Consider the following 19,332-nt stretch of genomic DNA (forward strand, 5'->3'; position numbering starts at 1 on the left):
GAGGTGCTCGTGTCTTAATATTCATTCTTGTGAAGAAGCCTGTAAGTACTTTTCCTTAGTTCATATGGTTAAGTACTGAAAGATGTACAGAAGAAAGCATTACGGAGAAACTGTCCCGGTCTATACAATAAAACAATGTTTAGATGCAGACATATTGGGTGTATGTGAAACAGAGAGATGAAGACAGGGAAGGGAAAGAAAGAGATTGACTGAGAGAGAATTAAACTCTACATAAGAAGCATTTAAAATAAATCTGGTTGACACATATTACAAAAAAAAAATCACATTTGAGAAAAATACATGAATGAAAATACTTGACAAGTATTCTCACACAATCTACTAGGTTTTTTTTTAAAGCACACACATATCTTTGTGATTGCATTATGCAAAAAGCTGAGCTTGTTGCCTCTTACCTACAAAGATTCAAGTTTCTTTGAAGGGTATTTTTAATATGAAAGTAATGTGTTCACAAAAATTCTTTTACAAAAATAGTTTTAATAGGGATTTTTTTTTGCAGTCCTAAGTGTTTCAGTCTTCTCATAAGCTAATGCTGAAAGAAACAACAAGTTCATTCCATTTATAGTCTGGAGGTAGGTCTTTGTCAATCATCTAGTCCATTTCTTTAAAAAAATCATTTGAGGTACAAACTTGGACAGTAATATTTAAACATTGCAGTTAATTAGTTTTTACGTTATGTAGTGTCATTGAAGAAATTTTTCCTTATAAACCTTATGAGCAATTCAGTACAAAAATATATTCAAGTTAATGGTATGTTACATAGAAATTTAGCAGAGAAAAGGCATAGTACATTTTTAAAAAGAAAAAAAAATACATAGTTATGCTGAAAAACACTAAAGATATTGTGTCTTTAACTGCAATTAGGTGACAAAAGTAGAAATAAGGGGGAAATGCAGCAATTAATGATTACCTACCCAATAATAATTTCCTGCATTATATGATTATAGCAGCAAATGTTTATATGACCGTTGAGTTAAATGTAAATATCAGAGGTAGTATTGAAAAATGGGGAATATTACAGTTATTGCTAAAAGTGCTGCTTTGAGTGAAAATGTTGGAGACATGTAACTGGGATTCAGCTGCCCAGAAAAACATCCTATATCAAAGTATATTGCTTAAATGTTATAACAAGCTCAGTTGAGGTACATAATATCAGCTCTTGTTTTGAGATGTGTGAGTGAAGAAGAGACAGACCCATTCCTTTGGAAACAATGAAATGGACTAGCAGTGTTAGGTTACGTCAAACTGAGAATTGAATCTTTTCTCTTGGTTCCAGCATGACTGTCTGTGATTTAGAATAATTCTGAGGTATCATTTTAAGTTCACGGAAGAATCCAAATGTTAGTTGCTAAATCTCTATCGTGAGAGAATGTCTGGTGTTAGTCGCTTCTAAACAACTTGAGGCTCTCCAGAAAGCATATTCTAACCTGAGAGGATATGAATCTGTTCCCAGAGAGGTGTGCTGTTGAGTTCTATTTTGTACTACTTCAGCAGATATATGTGTATTAGTAAATATACAATGTATCTTTGTCATTTTCCCTTTTTCTTTCTTTTTCTTTTTTATTCCTTTTTTTTTTTTTTGGCAAAGTACCTTTTTCTTGTGGCTTTTGTTTCCTGAATATCAACTGAATTAGATGGAGAAAATAACCAGCCTTCAACATATTTTGAAATAACAGTAACTAAAAAAAAGTCAAGCACAAATCTAGAACAAGGCTATAAAAAGAGTAGTATCTAATCCTTATCTTTGGTGTTCTAAACAGGGAGTTTACTAAGCTAGGGAGTGGGTTCTCAGAGGTGTTGTAAGGACTGGTGTCAAACACAAGGCCTTTCTATTTGAATGCCCATCATAATTAATATTTTACAAAAGTCTTATTTATATGCAGTGCAGTGAATGACTTAAAACCTGGTTCAGATATTTACTGACCCATTCACCCTTACTTAGCAGCTCAAACAAAACTATTAGTAGGTTAAAGGAAAAAGGAAGAGAAAACAGTAATTAAATGTTGCATCGTTAATCGGTGTCCCCCTTGTTACAGCAGTTTTCACTAAAGCCGGGACAGTGAAGGGATTACAACAAAGGTGATTAATAAGTCCTTTTTAAGGTTATGAGATTTCCCTCCCCCTACCATCCCCACCCAGGCCAAAGTAGAAAGATTGTGGCAACAGAAGCAAGTGGTCAAGGCAGTGTCTTCTCCCTTCAAAAGACCCAACTGCTGATGAGGTAGAAATTGCAAAGTGTGGTCTTCTAATCATCTTCTGCAGATTCTTGTGAGGATGTCTCTCCAGTCTCTTCCTGAAATATATAACCAAAATGGGGAATTAGGCCTTCACTTGATCATCTTCTATGAGACACACCAACTGCCATGCTTAGACTGGAAACCAACATGCTTAGTATAGAAAGCATTATAGATAGGAGAATTTTATGTTACTGGCTTAAAGTTCAGAGGCTGGATAATAGACTTCCAAAAAATGTTTGATAGAACTGAATAACAGCATGCCCAACAAGAACTGGGTACATCAGGCCGTGCAACTAATTATCAAATATGGAATTTCATTAGCTGAAATTAATGAACTCCAATTGGAAGCACAGATAAAGTCTATCAAGAACATAATAAGTGAAACATTGGCAGGTTACAGACGGTCAAAAAGGGGTGTGCTCATGACGTCATGAAGGTATAGCCTTTAGACGGCCCTTACCTGAATGCTGCCATGAACGCGCCGCCTGCACGTTCCAAGCGGGAAGAAGCGGCATTAAAAAGGTGCCGCTTTTTTCCGCGTCTTTTCTATATACTGCGCAACTGCGCATCTCCGTCTGTAAGCTGCTGCACCTGTACGCCACAATTGTCACGCCGCAAATTTAAGTTGCCCATTTAAAGGCTCCGAGTCAGCTGCGTCGCATAATGAGTCGGGGTCCTGGAACATGCGCAGTTTGCACCAAGGCTCTAATTAGAGTGTCAGATGCCATGCAGATGTGGAAGCTGCAGCACAGCTGCACTCTATTTTAATGCTCGTAACCCTAACCCTAGAGCAACATGTACGCATGCGCTGCTAGAATTGTGGAAAGTTTGGAATTTAAAGTGAACCCCTACACACATTCCTGCGCCATTTTCACCTAACAATAAAAAAAACGCTAAAACTTTAAATATTTACATATGTACAAGGGAGGTGATGGGGGATGGCAGGAGGACAGCGGTGGCAGAGGTGACAGCTGTGGCTGTGCATTGCAGATTCAGCAAGAGCGCGGGGACCAAAGGAGAGGAGGCATCCATGATGCTGATAACACTGGCAATGTGCAAGTGGACAAGGATGCCAACACCAGCTGATCACCAGCTGGCAGGGGGCCACCTTTGTTCTTGGGTAGGGCGGGGGGGGGAAGTTTAAAGGGGCCTGGGCGCTTTAAATGTGCACATACGCTTTCTGCCGCCAGTGCTGACCGCCGCAGCTGCGCAGCCACCAGCCGGCAAAAGAAAAAAAAAGCCGTGTTTTTGGCCGCCTGTGCGGAAGCTGCCTCTCTCTTTGCAGCGTCCTGCAAGGCGGCGGTATGGAAGCTGCGGGTAAGAAACAGCCCCAGGTGAGGCGTCTTCACTAGTGACTGCGTTCACAGTCTGGGGGTGCTCCTTGACTCGTCGCTCCTGATGATAGATCAGGTGAATGCGACGGTCAGGCACGCCTGTTATCAGCTTCGGCTGATACGCCAGCTGCGCCCTTTTCTGGAAGTAAGGGATCTCGAGACAGTTGTGCACGCGCTGGTAACCTCACGCCTTGACTTCTGTAATGCGCTCTACATGGGGCTACCCTTGTGCCTGGTTCGGAAACTACAGCTGGTTCAAAACATGGCAGCCAGGCTTGTGTCAGGAACATCCAGAAGGGACCATATCACTGGCTGCCTATTGGTTTCCGGGCCCAGTACAAGGTGTTGGTTATTACCTTTAAAGCCCTAAATGGCTTGGGTCCAAGCTATCTCAGAGACCGCCTCTTCCCATACAATCCTCCCTGCGCTCTCCGGTCCTCTTGGAGGAACTTGTTGCAGCCTCAAAAATCGAGGCTTGCGGCGACCTCCCGGAGGGCTTTCTCTGTTGTCGCCCCTAGGCTCTGGAACGGCCTGCCAGATGAGATCCGTCAATTAACATCTTTGGACAGCTTCAAAAAGGCTGTCAAGACGGATCTCTTCAGGCACGCCTTCCCAGACTGAAATATCCCGGCCTCAGGATCTCAGGATTTCCCCCCTCCTCAGTAATGTCTCCAAAGCCCCCTTTTCTTTAGAACTGAAGTTGCAGTGGTTTATTGGTTGGTATTATTTTGTTTACTTTATTGTTATTTTAACTAGTTATTGTGGTTTTAAATTAGATATGTTGTTTAATAACTTTTTAAGGGGGGAGGGAAATACATTGTTTTTATGCTGTATGTTATTTTAATGTTGTAAACCGCCCGGATTGGTTCGCCACAGGGCGGTATATAAATAAAAATTTATTATTTATTATTTACTACCCCCAGTGTGGAATCCCCATCCACCTTAGCCACGCCCCCGGGGTGGGCGGTCTGGAGGCTCCGTATTCAGGGGAAGACACTTTCAAGACGTCTTCCCCTGCCCGTCTGTAACCCGCCATTGATACAAAAAGATCTCCATACTGCTTATCTGTCCTCATGTGCCCCCCTATACTATAAACTCATGAAGTTCTGTATTTTCCCAGACTATTTTGTTAGTTTAACATTTGCAAACTTACGGAAAGCTTTTACTGAATTACGATTAAATATGATGGATACAGCATACAGAGACGGAAGATATATAGGTATTCCAGCAAAAGAACATACTTGTGCATATGGTTGTCAAGAGGTAGAGGACCTTGTTCATTACATGTTATTTTGTCCTCTCTACCAAGAACCAAGAGAAAGGTTCATTACACCTATAATAGAAACCAGTCCCAGTCAAAACCCACAGGATATGATTTTTCATCTTCTACTGGACCTGAATAAATATGTAACTTGGAAAGTAGCTATGTTTGCCTTAGCAGCTAAAAAAATCAGGAACAAGTATATAACAGGGATAGCCATAAACTGTAAAGGTGATGACTATATTTGACAAAAATTTTAACCCATAATGACAACTGTTGTTCGTTTGTTTAGAAATTCTATACCAGATATGAGATACTTCCATTTTAGATATAATTTACATGTATTTTTATATTGTTATATTGTTATATGTATTGTTATATTGTTGTGCTGTGCAATGACCTTTGGTCAAAAGCAATAAAATTTGGATTTGAATTTGATCATCTTCTATTATGATACAGTCCATTCTCTGCCAACAATGCCTGTTTGCATTCTACACAAGGCACAATCAAAGTCTAAGATTGTATGTGTACAAAAATGAAAGAGATAATAAATGAGCACAAAATGGACATTAGAAATGACACTACATGAAAACCAGTGGCAGAGCATGCTATTCTGCCTGGATGCTCTTGTTACTGATCTCAGGGTGGTTGTTCCCAAACTAAGGAATTTCAAAAGAAAATTAGAAGGGGAATGATCTGATCTGGGATCACAAATTCTATTCCATTATCAGAGATCTCTGGTTAATACACCACATATATTAACATCATTATAGTAATGTCTATAACCAAAAAGTAATTTTTCTTCAAGAAAAGACACTACCTTCAATAGAATGTTTTGTTTAATAATTCTTGTGCAATTAATGGTCCAGCAGACCTGTGTATTAGGGGTGAAACAGATGGGCAGGAAAGAGTGGCCAGAACCAGCTCCTAGCCCAATTGCCCCAGGGCCACAGCGAACATATGCCGCTGCCCCGAGGGCACCTCCTGCCACAGTCCCAAATGGACCACAGCAAAGAGCGGAAAAGATCTTGGAGTGGCTTCTGGGCAAGTGCGTCATCTAAACGCCAAGCCCCCAGAGAAGCCAGAAACTGAGTGCATCTGCCCATCTGTTTTGGGCCTTAGTTTACAGATTACAGGAGGTTTATGTTAAATGACTCCTCTATAAAGTTTTATTAACAATGTTATAATTGTCAAGTTTTGTATCCCATTTTAGTCTGATTGCACTCCAGCTATGTAACTGTGCACATATGCCTAAGGCTGAGCATCTGAGGATGTGAATTGTAATCCAGGAAAGCTCATACTAAAATAAATCTGTTAGTGCCATAGGCCTAATTCCATCACCACTCCTGCTTCTCCCTTTATAGCACGAACAAACAAATTGGGAAGCCACTAACCAACATAGCTTCTCATTTCAACCAAAGTGAAAAACCAGTTATCAGCTTTGTAAAAAGCCAGGCTATCACACCAAGTGGTTTTAGATGCTGACTTGTTCCAAAGCTGGTGACCATCATTTCCTGAATCATAGAAAACAGGAAACAAGGGCTAATCAGAGGTTTCTTATTGATTGCTCTTGTCATGAAAATAAGAGGAAAAAGATGTGTGTGTATAAGAATAGGCTCATTCATAACTTGGGGCAAACAGGGTTAGATTACATTCTATCTTAGTGGTCCCCAAACTTTTTCGTGCTATCAACCTCTTTCCTTCTGGGTAACAATCCTAGAATCCCCCCTCCAAATCACTACTCCTTGATGTTAGGTCTACTGCTTGTGCAGCAGTCAGTCAAGCCAGTGGCATCTACCTCACCCACATCCAGTTTGTCAGTACCTCCTCCTCAGCCTCTCATGTACGACACTAACCCAGACATGCTCTTTCCTCTTGCCCACTCTGGCCTTACAGCTGGTTGGTTGGTTACTGCTCCAGGGTGCCCTTTGGCAGTTCTTCCTTACCTGGGAGAAGCTTCTCTCTTTGCACTTGGTCACCTTGGGAGTAATGACCAAACAGCTAGTTGAACAGCAACTGAGACACCTCTTGTCCACCCTAGCCTTTGCCACAAGACTGAAGTGGGTGAGAGGCTTCTCAGTCTATGCTCAGCCAACTGCTTGGTGGCTGCTCCCAAGGTTACTGGGTGCAAAGGGAACAGTAACCAAGCAGCTGTTGAGGGCATAAAGAACTGGTCTCGTGGCAGAGCAGGAGTGTGGCATCCACATGCCAGCCACCTGGACACCATCTTCACGGCACCTGAATGACCAGACAGTAGGTGGCATCATGCCACTTCTTCAGCACAGTGCTTACATGCGCTGTGCCAAAGAAGCAGCAAAAAGGTACAGCAGCAGCAGCTTGGACACCCTTTCCATGCCACAAAAAGGAGCCACTTTTTATGGTTCCTTTTTGTACCACAGAAAGCCAGATTGGGGCTCAAGCATGCAGTTCCTGCAGCACCCATCCGGCAAGGAAAGGGGTATTGTCTCGCTGCCCTAGAGGCTGGTTGTACAGCCTCTGAGAACCTCTCACACCTTTCTTGCGGTAAAGGCCTGCACAGGCAAAAGTCTTCTTGGCTGCTGCTTGACCTACTGTTCAGCTCCTTCTACTTTTGTACTTGGTCAGCCTGGGAACAGCAATCAAGCAGTTGGCTGAGAAGAGACCAAAAAGCCTCTCATCAATCCCAGCCTTGCAGTAAAGCCCAGAGCAGATGAAAGACTTCTCGGTTACTGCTTGATCAGCTGCTTGATTGCTATTCCCAAGATGACCAGGTGCAAGGAGAGAATCTTCTCCCAAGTGAGGAAGGACTCTCAATCTGAGAAAGGTGAAGAACATTTTCAAAAAATTGACCCCAGACACTTCCCCCTCCTTCGCCTGAGATGTGCCTTCCCCACACAGGTTCAAATTATCCCCTCCTCCCACAAACACTGTCTCTTCTGTTACCACATGTTCCTGCATGGCAGGGGGTTGGACTGGATGGCCGTTGTGGTCTCTTCCAACTCTAGAGTTTATCACACTCCTTACCTTCTGCCTTGCTCCCGTCACCCCAGTGTCACCGATCTGCGACGGGAGCCTCCTGGTGGGATCACAGATGACGCTTTTAAAGAGGAATGTTTCCCTTTTCGTCATGGAAGCGTTCTCGTAATTGTTAGGAAAAGGGGCCTTTTTAAATAACAGATTAAATCATTATTAAAAAAGGGCCCTTTTCCTAACAATTACAAGAACGCTTCCATGACGAAAACGCAAGTGTTCCCCTTTAAAAGAGCCATCTGTGATCCCACCAGGAGGCCCCCGTCGCAGATTGGTGACACTGGGGTGACGGGAGCATGGTGGAAGGTAAGGAGTGTGATAAACTCCTATGATTCTCTTGGCCTGTCAGGCAAATAAAGCAGGGGCAGCAGAGCAATTCCAGCTTGCCAGTCAAATCCTGCCAAAGCTTACAAAGCTTATGCAGGGTCCAGATGTGGAAGCTCTTTTTTGCCACCACTGCTGCCACATGCTCTAACTCCTCATTGCCACCATGGTCATAAAGGCTGCTGGTTCCCCTTGTCTTTCTTGAATGTCAATATTTTGAATTGAAGACTCCTCTTTTCCTCAATACCCCCCCCCCCCCCGGATCTTTCCTCTGCCCCCAGGGGGGCTGTACCATCCATATCCTGAAAGGTACTGTACATTAATTTAATAAAGAGTGTAAAAAGAATGGCATGAAGCAGCAAGGTCAGAAGATGGTCAATTTATATTTTAGGGACAAAGGAGAGGGGGAAGCTAGCAGCAAAGTGGTAGTCCTTACAGACAGGTTCAATAATGACAATAATGATTACTTTTGCCATTATGAAAACCACACCAAAGATGCCTGGGGCCCATTCACACTAAACAATTATAGTTCTATTATTTCACTTTAACTGGCATGGTTCCATCTTATGGAATTCTGGGACTGGCAACTCTAAGAAGCATTTGAAATCCTCAGCCAGAGAGCTCTGGTGCGTTATCAAACTACAAGCCCGAGTTTTCCACAAGATGTAACCAGGGCAGTTAAAGTTGAATAATATTTGCTATAATTTTGTAGTGTGAATGGGCTCTAGGTGAGCTGCTCCTTCATATGGTATTTTCTGGTCACAGGCATACAGGAATCTGATAGCAGCTGAATGGAGAAAAAATATTGACAAAATTATTGTGCACACCACTTCAGTTTTCAAACATGAGAGAATGTATATGTTTCTTCCAAAAATCTAATGTATATGAGTTCCTTGTTATTAATTATGTCTCATAGATGCCTCAGCATACGAAGTACTTTACGGTGCTTATGTCATTTACCCACCCAACAATCCTGGGAAGAAGTTATGCTTCAAAATGCAACCCAAGGCCACCCAACAAGCTTCACAGCTGGGTGCAGATTTGAACTTTGACCTTTTTCATCCTAACCTTTTGCACTACACATGACACCACAATACTCTTTCAGCTCTGCCATTAGATTTTTAGCCAAAATGATAGTATTCAGTGAGGAAGTGCCTAAAAATTGTGTTAACTTAATGATAATAATAGCAATAATAGCAATAATAGTAATAATAATAATAATAATAATAATAATAGATTTATTTTGCTATTTCTCACCTTCCTCACTCTACTTTCCCCCTCTTCTTTGCCCTTAAAATATAAAATGACCATCTTCTGACCTTGCTGTTTCATGCCATCCTTTTTACACTCTTTATTTAATTAATGTGCAGTACCTTTCAGGATATGGGTGGTAAACTGGAGACAATAAACATTGCTGATAAAAGGGGCTGTTAGTGAGAAGCTGATTTTTATCAAATGCTGCACATCATCTTGTAAGACAGCATGTGAAAAAGATCTAGGGCGAATAGGTAAACATTTACCCGTACAGCAAACGGGAGACCTTTTAAGAATGACCAGCTTATAACAGTCTTCATACTTTAATAGATTTGATTTTCCACATGGCTTCATTTTGTCTGGGTGGCTAACTGACACAATTTATAACTCTCTTCCTTTCCCAGGCCACTGCAGTACACCATTCAGTAAAGCATGCCTTACAGCTTGTCTGCATTATGTGACCAAACTTCCATTCATTAGTGTTTGAAACACTTCAGCTGTGAAGGGGATCCTAAATGCTACCATGTGTGACACTACTGCACAAGAGCAGCATGGAGAGGGGGAAAAAACAACACTAGGCTTTAATCATAGGCCACTGCTTACTGCAAGCATCCTTTCGCCCCTCAAAAGGTTTCAAACATCCACCCTCCCCACCCCAAAAAAGACTTGAAAAAGCTGTAAATCTGGGGAATAAACACAAGTACAAATGAATGGATGACAGCTTAAAAAATATAACCATAGCAGCATCTAGCCATAAGATTTCACACTGGTTTTGTTTAGTCTGCTCTGGGTTATGTGGGAAATGGGGAAAGCATGGAGCAAAAAGGCCCCCCTGCTAAACTGTGGGCCTCAAATATTTAAGCCAGTAGGTTTATACCTCTTGACTAGGAAACAGGCCATGACCCTGAGATTGTCTCTGGAGAATGAGGCACAAAGAAAGATGTAGCATGATCAAAGCCATGGACAGACGAAAGAAAGAGAAGCCAAGTGTCAGCTAACCTCTGACCTTATCTTTTTCAATTAATATTTAAATTACAAAAAGGCACTAAGCTATCACACAGATACAGTATTCTGCTTCACTATAACTCACTTCCAACCAGCCTAATACTCCTGTGTAATGCAACTTTGGAGAAACTGCCACAGACGTAAAATTTACACAGCCCCTGTTAGTGCTTGTTTGTTATTCCCAGCCTGTATAAAATGCTAGAGTCATGGAACAAACAGAGCCTTGTCACATTTTTCACCCCTCAAAACAATCCTGTTTGATAGGTTAGCCTGGGGAACAGTGACATAGCTTGCCACAGCATAATCCAGGCAGAGTCTGAAAAAAAAAGTTCTTTTAGTAAACAACAAATCCCACATGGCCATGCTCATTAGGGCATTCTACGAGCTGTAATCCCAAAAAAGTAGTAGCTTTTCAAAGCTCTGAACCTAACACAAATCACATTCTACATCAACTGACTGTGATACACTATTTCTCCAGCAGCTACTGTATGACTCTTCCTCAGCTTTGATGTTTACTGTGGTTTCTGACATTTGGTATCTTAAACTTGGTAAACAGGGCAGAGCTGTTGGCATCTGCTTTAGTTGCTATTACAATTTTCTAAATAACCAAAAGACAAAATTCTTCTGTGCCACTCTAATGTCCTTGTGGATGCCACTTGTGACTGTTCCTTTTCATAGCAGGAATCCAGTAAGGATATTTTTTGCTGTGCCAGTTCTGGTTGTTGGATCCTAGTGCTGTGTTATGTGTGTGGACAACATGATACAATCGGCTGCACCCAGCCCTTTTCACAGCTCTTACTGCACTCCTGCTGCTGCAACCAAAAATGCAACACCAAAACTTGGTGGTGGCAGTAGTGCCAAAATATATGCATCCACTTCCAGCCTTCCAACGGAAGGAGACACTGCTTTACACACTGCCAAGGCTTTGTGAAGTGAGAGGGAACTCTGGTATTATCCTGCACCATAGAAAGCAGCTGAACTTTATGCTGAATTTTGATAGTAAGGAGATTATCACACACTTACTTTTTTGGCCAATCGGGCACAGGATGGGATCAGGCTTGAATGGTTGTCATTGCACACAAAAACACAGACTTTGTTGCAGGGCAACTACAAGCCATCCCTCAGCCACACTTATTCGACTGATTTTGAAGGACGGAAAGCTTCTGTCCTTCAAAATCGGCTGGCTAAACATGGCTGGGGGATGGCTTGTAGTCGCCCTGTGACAAGCCTGCATTTTTGCATGCAATAACACCTGAGCAAGGCCATTCAAGCCTGATCCTGTCCCATGACTGGATTGGCCAAAAAAGTAAGTGCAAGAAACTCCTAAATGTGGTTGTGAATTCAGAAAGTCCTAAAAGAAATCTGTCTTCATGTATGACTCTTACTTGAGATTAATTTTTAAAATTAATTTTAATGCAAACTCATTTACAATAAAAATAATATTCAATCAAACATAAAGAAACTGGAAGGGACAAGAAGAAGGAGAAAAAAGAAAACAAAAAAAAAAGAAAGAAAGAAAAGAAAGAAAGAAAGAAAGAAAGAAAGAGGGCACACAACTAACAGAGTAGGACTTTGATCCTCTAATGCTGATTGTAATGAAAATGAAAATAAAAGAGAAAAAAGTATTATTCTATTATTATAGACCCAAGTAAATAATCGTAAAATTACAAATAACCACAGATTAAAGCTGGTTTACCTTCAGGGTTTCCTGATTTGCAGGGAGAACCTGCTGACTGCACCTCCAGCTCCCACAATGCCCCCTCCTTCATCTGCAAGGATGAACCCACCAAAATGGAGCATTTGCAGACACAAGTAGCACTGCACCATTGTTTTTTTCTGTTCCACCACAAATATATATGCCAGCTATCACCAAGTACCACCCTGCTGTATGACTGGCCCCTTAATTTCTCAAGAGAGTTAACCACCCGTATGATGTGTTCCCTGTGAAACATTGGTACAGCACAATCATGGAGACTCCCCTGTACATGCCCCTTCCCCCCTTCCTCCATGTCCCCCTGTTGGACCAGCCAGTTTGTTAATGTTACAATTAAATCCATTGTGTTGTTGGCAACCCCCCCCCCTCCCCAATGTTGGCTGTCATTTTTATTCACAGGGTGTGCAATGGTTTAATGGTGCAGGTGACCACTTGTGCACATGTGCAATTGATTAGCAGGTAGGCGACTACACACAGAATGCCCTCCCCATACGTGGTGGATGTTCTGGATATACACACCATTACTTCTGCCAGGGCTTGCCTTCCGCGTAAGCTCAAAGCCGTGGAAGGCAAGCCTGCCTATAGGGTGGGCTGACTGTGTATATATGGGTAGCAATGGAGCTGCCAGCCCCTTCCCCCTCATCTCCGCACTAGTACACAGACCACATGTCTGTGTGATAGTTCACATTTTCTGCCTTGAACAGGAGCAAACCAGGGGTTATTTTGCTCTGGTATTTAGGTCTGTAGTGTAGCTTCATCCCAGAGTCCTCCCAAGTTGGCCACTTGCTTCTTTGAAATAGGTAGGTTTCAAAACAGGGCAAAACCACATCTTATCTCTTGTGCCGACAGCCTCTAAGTCTCTTTTAATTTATTACCAGATGTTTTCACAATTGTTTTGAAATAATAAACTCCTGTTCTTTGTGATTTGTAACTCCAAAATATTTGAGCCACTTTTCTACTTCAAAATTGGAGGAAAAAAATAGTTAACAATTTGGTTTTGTCACATTTCACTTTAAATCCAGAGCATGTCCCGAACATCTTAAACCCCCCCCCCCCCAGAGCCTTCAGTGAGTCCAGTGGGTTTTGTGTCATTATCATAAGATCATCTGCATAAGCTAGCTCTCATCTTATACTGTTCTTTTTTTAAAACACACCCCATAGATTCAGTCTTTTAGCCTAATAGCTCTCACTACAGTTTATAGTGTCAAAATAAACAGTAAAGGTGAGAGAAGAAACTCTTTTGTATTTCAGTTGATTTCATTCCATTGTCATTTACTAGGATCTGGGCCCTTTTCACTGTCTTTATTCCCCGAATAATATTTTAACCAACAACCATTCTCTCCAATACTAGAAATAAATAATTTCAAGAAATATTACCAAACACTTTCTCTGCACCCAAACTAATAAAAACAGCCTTTTTGTCATTATAATGTTCCAAAAAGTCTGTAATATTGAGAACAGTTCTTGCATTATTCCTCCCCCCCCCCCCCGCAAAAAACAAACAAACAAAAACAAAACAAATAAAACACTGTGTGATCTTCATGGATATTCTGAGCAATGTGTCTTCTCATTTATAGAAGATCTCATAAGATATATAAGTAAATATCTTATAATTATTATTTAGTAGTGGCATAGGACTACAATTCTTTATAATGTCTCATTTATATTTTCTTTATATGAATGACTCTACTATATACATTTGTCCAAGAAGCTGCTGGCATCTGCCTTTTTTCTAATAATACATTATACACAATTTTAAATGGATGAAGTACAGTCACCCATCCCGATTTGCAGACCTGGAGTCCACGGTCTCACCCATTCACAGATGGCAAGCGGGAAGAAACAAAATGGTGTGTGTGTCTGAAGCATGCACACAGCAGCACACACGGAAGCGCACCGCCACTGAAACCAACAGCGACTCCAATATTGGCATTTTTCTGGATTTGTGGGGGAGGGGTTTGGAACCAGGAGGGATGGCTGTAGTTCATTTTCAAATTTCTTATATGCTGCCAGTGGTCCATCTGAGCCTGGTGCTTTTACAGATTTAATATTTTTAATAGCTTCAATATGTTTCATAGTTGTTACAGGCCCATTAAGGCCTGGTTTTTATTCTAAGCATAATTTGTCCAAATAGCATTTAATGAAATTGTCTTCCATATTTATTTTTTTCTCATTGTTCCCTGCATATAAATCTCTGTAATATTCCTCTAAGACTTTTAATATTTTCAAATTATTCATTAGAAACTCCTCTATGATTATGTCTCTGGAACTCAGGATTTGATTCCCTACTTGGCTATGGAAACTCATTGGGTGACTTCGGGTGAATCACAACTTCTCAGCCCCAGAAAACCTTGTGACAGCCTTAGTCAGCAATGATTCAAAGTCAGAAATAACATGAAGGCACACAATACGAAATCTCCCTTCATCTTCTTTAATACTTTTACTAGAACATGTATCTTTTATTAAACTCAACAATTCCCTTCCAACTGCCCATGTTAATAAGATTTTTGAACTCTAAGTCTGAGGCCTTTCTTAACACCTTCTTAACAGATTTTCTTCTGTTATGCTGACTTCTCATAATTGGAGTTTTTGTAGCTTTGGAAGGAAGTGTACTTCATCTTCAGAAGCACCAGAAACAATCTGAAGGATTAGATTTAGGCTTTGTCTGAACATGATGTATTGTAACACTGCATTTTCTAAGCCTAAATGAACAAACCTGAGGAACACCATGGCTGACTGTATTGAAATCTGCTGAGCAATCCTGGAGAACCAATAGATGTCTGAGTAGGAGGGAAATGAGAATGTACCAACTGATTCTCCATTAATTCATCATTAGCTACTGCAGCTCTCTTTGCAATCAGAAGAGGAAATGATATCCCTTTCGCACTGTACCTGCCTCTCTCTTTGCAAAGAGAGCTTATACTTTGTTTACAATGTAATTTGTTCTCACAGCAGTTGAATTCAAGATGGCTACTGCTGGAGTGTGACTGTAACACCCATTATCACTATCCTGACTAGGGATTATGGGAGTAGTAATCCAAAACAGAGAGTTTCCTAAACTCTATGAATGACAAGTGATTCTTTGCAAAGATATCAGCAGCAGTTGAAGACCTGTCCGTGTATGTGTATATATAATATTAGGACTTGGTGGTAATTTCTACTCCTTCCCCTCGAGGAGTGTTACAATCCTATGTAACGGGAGCATCTACTGAACTCAATATAATTTATTTCCAAGTAAATATGGATGGGGTTGGGCCATAAGACTCTACTATACTGCATGTATGATGAGTGAGTCAGGAGAGGCATTCACCAGAAAACAAAACAAAACAAAAACCACCACCGCCAACAACTGGCTGCAGGGCTCTAGTCAAATGTTATTGCTTTGAAGTTATGAGAAAGATTGAAAATCTAAAGTCAACAGCTGTGCACACCTCATTAGGACCTAGCTATGTGGGAAGGCCAAGCTACTGCTTCCTGGTCAAGCGTGCTTACCCACTGGAAAGGGGCTTCAGGAAGGTAAGATAAAAGACCCTTTCAAAGTGGAAGTGCACAGCGACATTTTTATGAGCACCAGTCAAGGAAGGTTCCAAACACCAAACAGTTCACAGCCATTACATAGCCTATTTAACCAAGAAAAATGAAGGCCAGGTACAAGGAGCTTAACAATCATATTCTTCAAGGGGTTAGGGGTTGGCTGAATGGCAGAATGTGTGTGTTGTGGCTCTTAGGAGAATATTACACTGTGCTAAATTTTCCTGTGTTTCCTTTGGAATTTAGCTTTGATACGTTAAGAGTTTAGTAAGTGTATCTTCCTTCAAAAATGCCCAGGGAAAAAAGAATAATCAGGATAACAGGATTGGGTCCTGTGATATGGCCCCAAAGAATTTGAATAATATCTTGCAGTACAATTGGATGAATATCTTCTAGCTTTGGGGGTTTAAAAAATGAAGATAGGTTAAAGGCTTCCACAATGCTTTTAAAGAGCACTGAACAGTTTGGCTACTGAACTTACCATACAGACACTGTGCACTAGGAACTGTAAAACAGAGCCAAAATAATAAAGGTTTATCTGCACTATATGTACATGTATACACTATATTAAATTAGCCCCCTCTTCTATTAATTTCAGGATTTAATATTTAATTTCAGACTAAACAATAGGACTACAATGAAAAGCAATTTAATAATGTGGCAATGAAAATCACTTCCCTGATGACTGCTGAATGAGTGACTACTGAGCATCCCCTTTAAGCAAGAACAAGAGTTTCAAAACTAAAGAAATGTTGTACAAAATAAGACTTTTTTCTTCTTTTTTCCTTTTAACTAGTGATAAATTCAGCAGCTTTAAAAAAAAAATACAATGCTGCAGGCAGAAAATATATCCCTACCTTAAATTAACATTCCTTATTTAAATTAATACTAAAAAACCCTCAAATACATTGTAACCACCTCTGAAAGATACTCTTTTAAAATTGAATATACATTGTTAATAGACCACAGTAATAACAACTAATCTAAAAAAAAATGTATCTAAACAGTACATCAAGGATCAACCTATTTTTCTAATACATTTTGAGAATCAGTCCATCTGAAACCTACGCGGGTCAATTTGCGTAAGAAAGTATTGTGTGAAATAGGTCTGTGTTTCCATTTACTGAAGCCAGTTGTCTTTATGTCAAAGTAGCAGTTGTGTTTCTGTCACTCTCAGTGGTTTATGAGAAGAAGAAGGACTCTAAAGCAGCAACACAAGAGTCCACAAATATGAATATCTATTATTAATATTAAGAATAACTTAACATTTTCCTATATATCTTTTAAATTTTTATTCTTCCAAACTTAGACAATTCTGTATGTTATTGTGTTACTACTTCCTCCTCTTCCTCTTCATGTACAAAGATATTAATTTCCATATTTGAAAATGCAGTATCAAAGCAATGCCTGAAAAACTATGCAAATGTATTTTATCCACAAACAATTGGATAATACACCATCACTGTCTGCATCAGATTTCTGATCTATGTTCCTATAAAAGACACTTGTGTTGCCATTTCAGGATTCTAACATTCTAAAAATACAGAGACTCATTCTGAGAACAATCATTGGTGGGATACAGACGGGCAGGGGAAGACATCTTGGAGGTGTATTCTGCTGAATACGGAGCCTCCAGACCGCCCGCCCCGGGGGCGTGGCTCAGGAGATGGGGCTTCCACATGGGGGGCAGTGAAGACGCCTCACCTGGGGCCGTTTCTGACCCGCAGTTTCCAAACCGCCGCCTCGGAGGACGCTGCAAAGAGAGAGGCAGCTTCCTCACGGGCGGCCAAAAACGGGCCTTTTTTTTTTCCTTTGCCGGCTGGCGGATGCGCAGCTGCACAGCTGCAGCGCTAAGCAGCGGCGGCAGAAAGCCTATGGGCACATTTAAAGTGCCCAAGCCCCTTTAAAACTTTTTTCCCCGCTCTGCCCAAGAACATTGGTGGTCTCCTGCCAGCTGGTGATCAGCTGGTGTTGGCATCCTTGTCCGCTTGCACTTTGCCAGTGTCACCAGCATCATGGATGCCTCCTCTCCTTTGGTCCCCGCACTCCTGCTGAATCTGCAATGCACAGCCACAGCTGTCGCCGCTGCCACCGCTGTCCCCCTGCCATCCCCCATCACCTCCCTTGTACATATGTAAATATTTACAGTTTTAGGGGTTTTTATTGTTAGGTGAAAATGGCACAGGAATGTGTGTAGGGGCTCACTTTAAAGTCCAAACTTTCCAAGCAGCGCATGTGTACATGTTGCTCTAGGGTTAGGGTTAGGGTTAGGGTTACGAGTCTTAAAATGCGCTGCAGCTGTGCTGCAGCTTCCACACCTGCATGGCAGCTGACGCTGCAATTAAAGCCTGACTGCAAACTGCGCATGTTCCAGGACCCCAACTCATTATGCGACACAGCAGACACGGAGCTTTTAAATGGGCAACTTAAATTAGCGGCGTAGCAATTCTGGCGTACCGGTGCAGCAGCTTACAGACAGAGCTGCGCAGCTGCGCATCAAACGGAAAAGAAGCGGAGAAAAGCAGCACCTTTTTAATGCCGCCTCTTCCCGCTTGGGGCGTGCGGGGGGCGTGTTCATGGCGGCATTCAGGTAAGGCCCGTCTGAAGGCTCTACCTTCATGACGTCATGAATACACCCCTTTTTGCCCGTCTGTATCCCGCCTTCTGAGTGTTATGAAAAGTTTCTGATAATGAAAAAGAAAAGAAAATACTAAAAAAAAAAAAAAAAAACCCTTGCAATCCATGTCAATTGCTCAAGAATCTCAAAAAGGAGATCCCAGCTAAATAGGAAGGAAGAACCTCATGATAGACCTGTTTTGACAGTGCAGCAGACTACTTTGGAAGGTAATGGATTCTTCTCTGCAATATGTTTTAACAGACATCTCATCATATTTTAGAGATGCTTTATCATGGGGATTTCTCAACTGGCAGGTTAGATTAGAGGACACTTGAGGTCTATTCCACCTTTATAACTCTCTGATTCTGGCCTCAGTCTTATTGATAGTCTCCACTAGATTGTCGTGTGAATCAGTGATTGAGTGATAAGTCAACATCCTCTATCTATAGTCTCCACTAGATTGCTGTGTGAATCAGTGATTGAGTGATAAGTCAACATCCTCTATCTATCTATCTATCTATCTATCTATCTATCTATCTATCTATCCTATACTAATTCAGTTGGTTTCCTCTAGTTAGGACTACCAATAGGCTCCAGGCCTAAGGGTTGAAAATGATGTGTGTGTGTGAGGAGGGGGCATTTCTGTCTTTCACACATATTGGTGGGCTCAGTGCTACTAGAAATGATACCAGAGCATTTCTGTTTCAGTTTTGGCCAGTTTGTATGTGGGCCTGGACCTAGGTTTGGGGGGAAGTTGAAAAAATTGCCCAATTTTTTAAAACTGGGGAGAGGTATGGGAGATTTGAAGATTTCAGGGACAACTTGCTGGTGACATTGTCTTGAGTAACCTGATATGTAAGGATTTTTGTTTTGTTTTTTTAATGTTGTAGAAGTAGGTTTCAGTACCTCCATGCAACATTACACCTCACATTGAAAGCAGCTTCTGAGCACTGGACTGCTTGCCCATAACAAGTGATTAGGGGAAGGCTGAGGGCACTGAACAGTATCCAGCTGCAGTTCTATAGTGA

At 41.3% G+C, this 19,332-nt stretch overlaps 1 protein-coding gene across 1 annotated transcript in view; it reads right to left on the reverse strand.

The window, feature by feature from the left end:
• Nucleotides 1-942: 942 nt before the first annotated feature.
• The window catches only part of HMGA2 (high mobility group AT-hook 2), a 184,958-nt gene continuing 166,568 nt past the window's right edge, over nt 943-19,332 (reverse strand). The window contains exon 5 of the mRNA XM_089527183.1: nt 943-2,311. Within this exon, the coding sequence (XP_089383309.1) occupies nt 2,264-2,311 (48 nt within the window). The 3' untranslated portion in view covers nt 943-2,263. The remainder of the gene's footprint in view (nt 2,312-19,332) is intronic.

Source organism: Sceloporus occidentalis, unplaced genomic scaffold (assembly GCF_023333645.1).
Source record: "Sceloporus occidentalis isolate IW3139 unplaced genomic scaffold, rSceOcc1.0.p SCAF_5, whole genome shotgun sequence".
Lineage (NCBI taxonomy): Eukaryota > Metazoa > Chordata > Lepidosauria > Squamata > Phrynosomatidae > Sceloporus > Sceloporus occidentalis.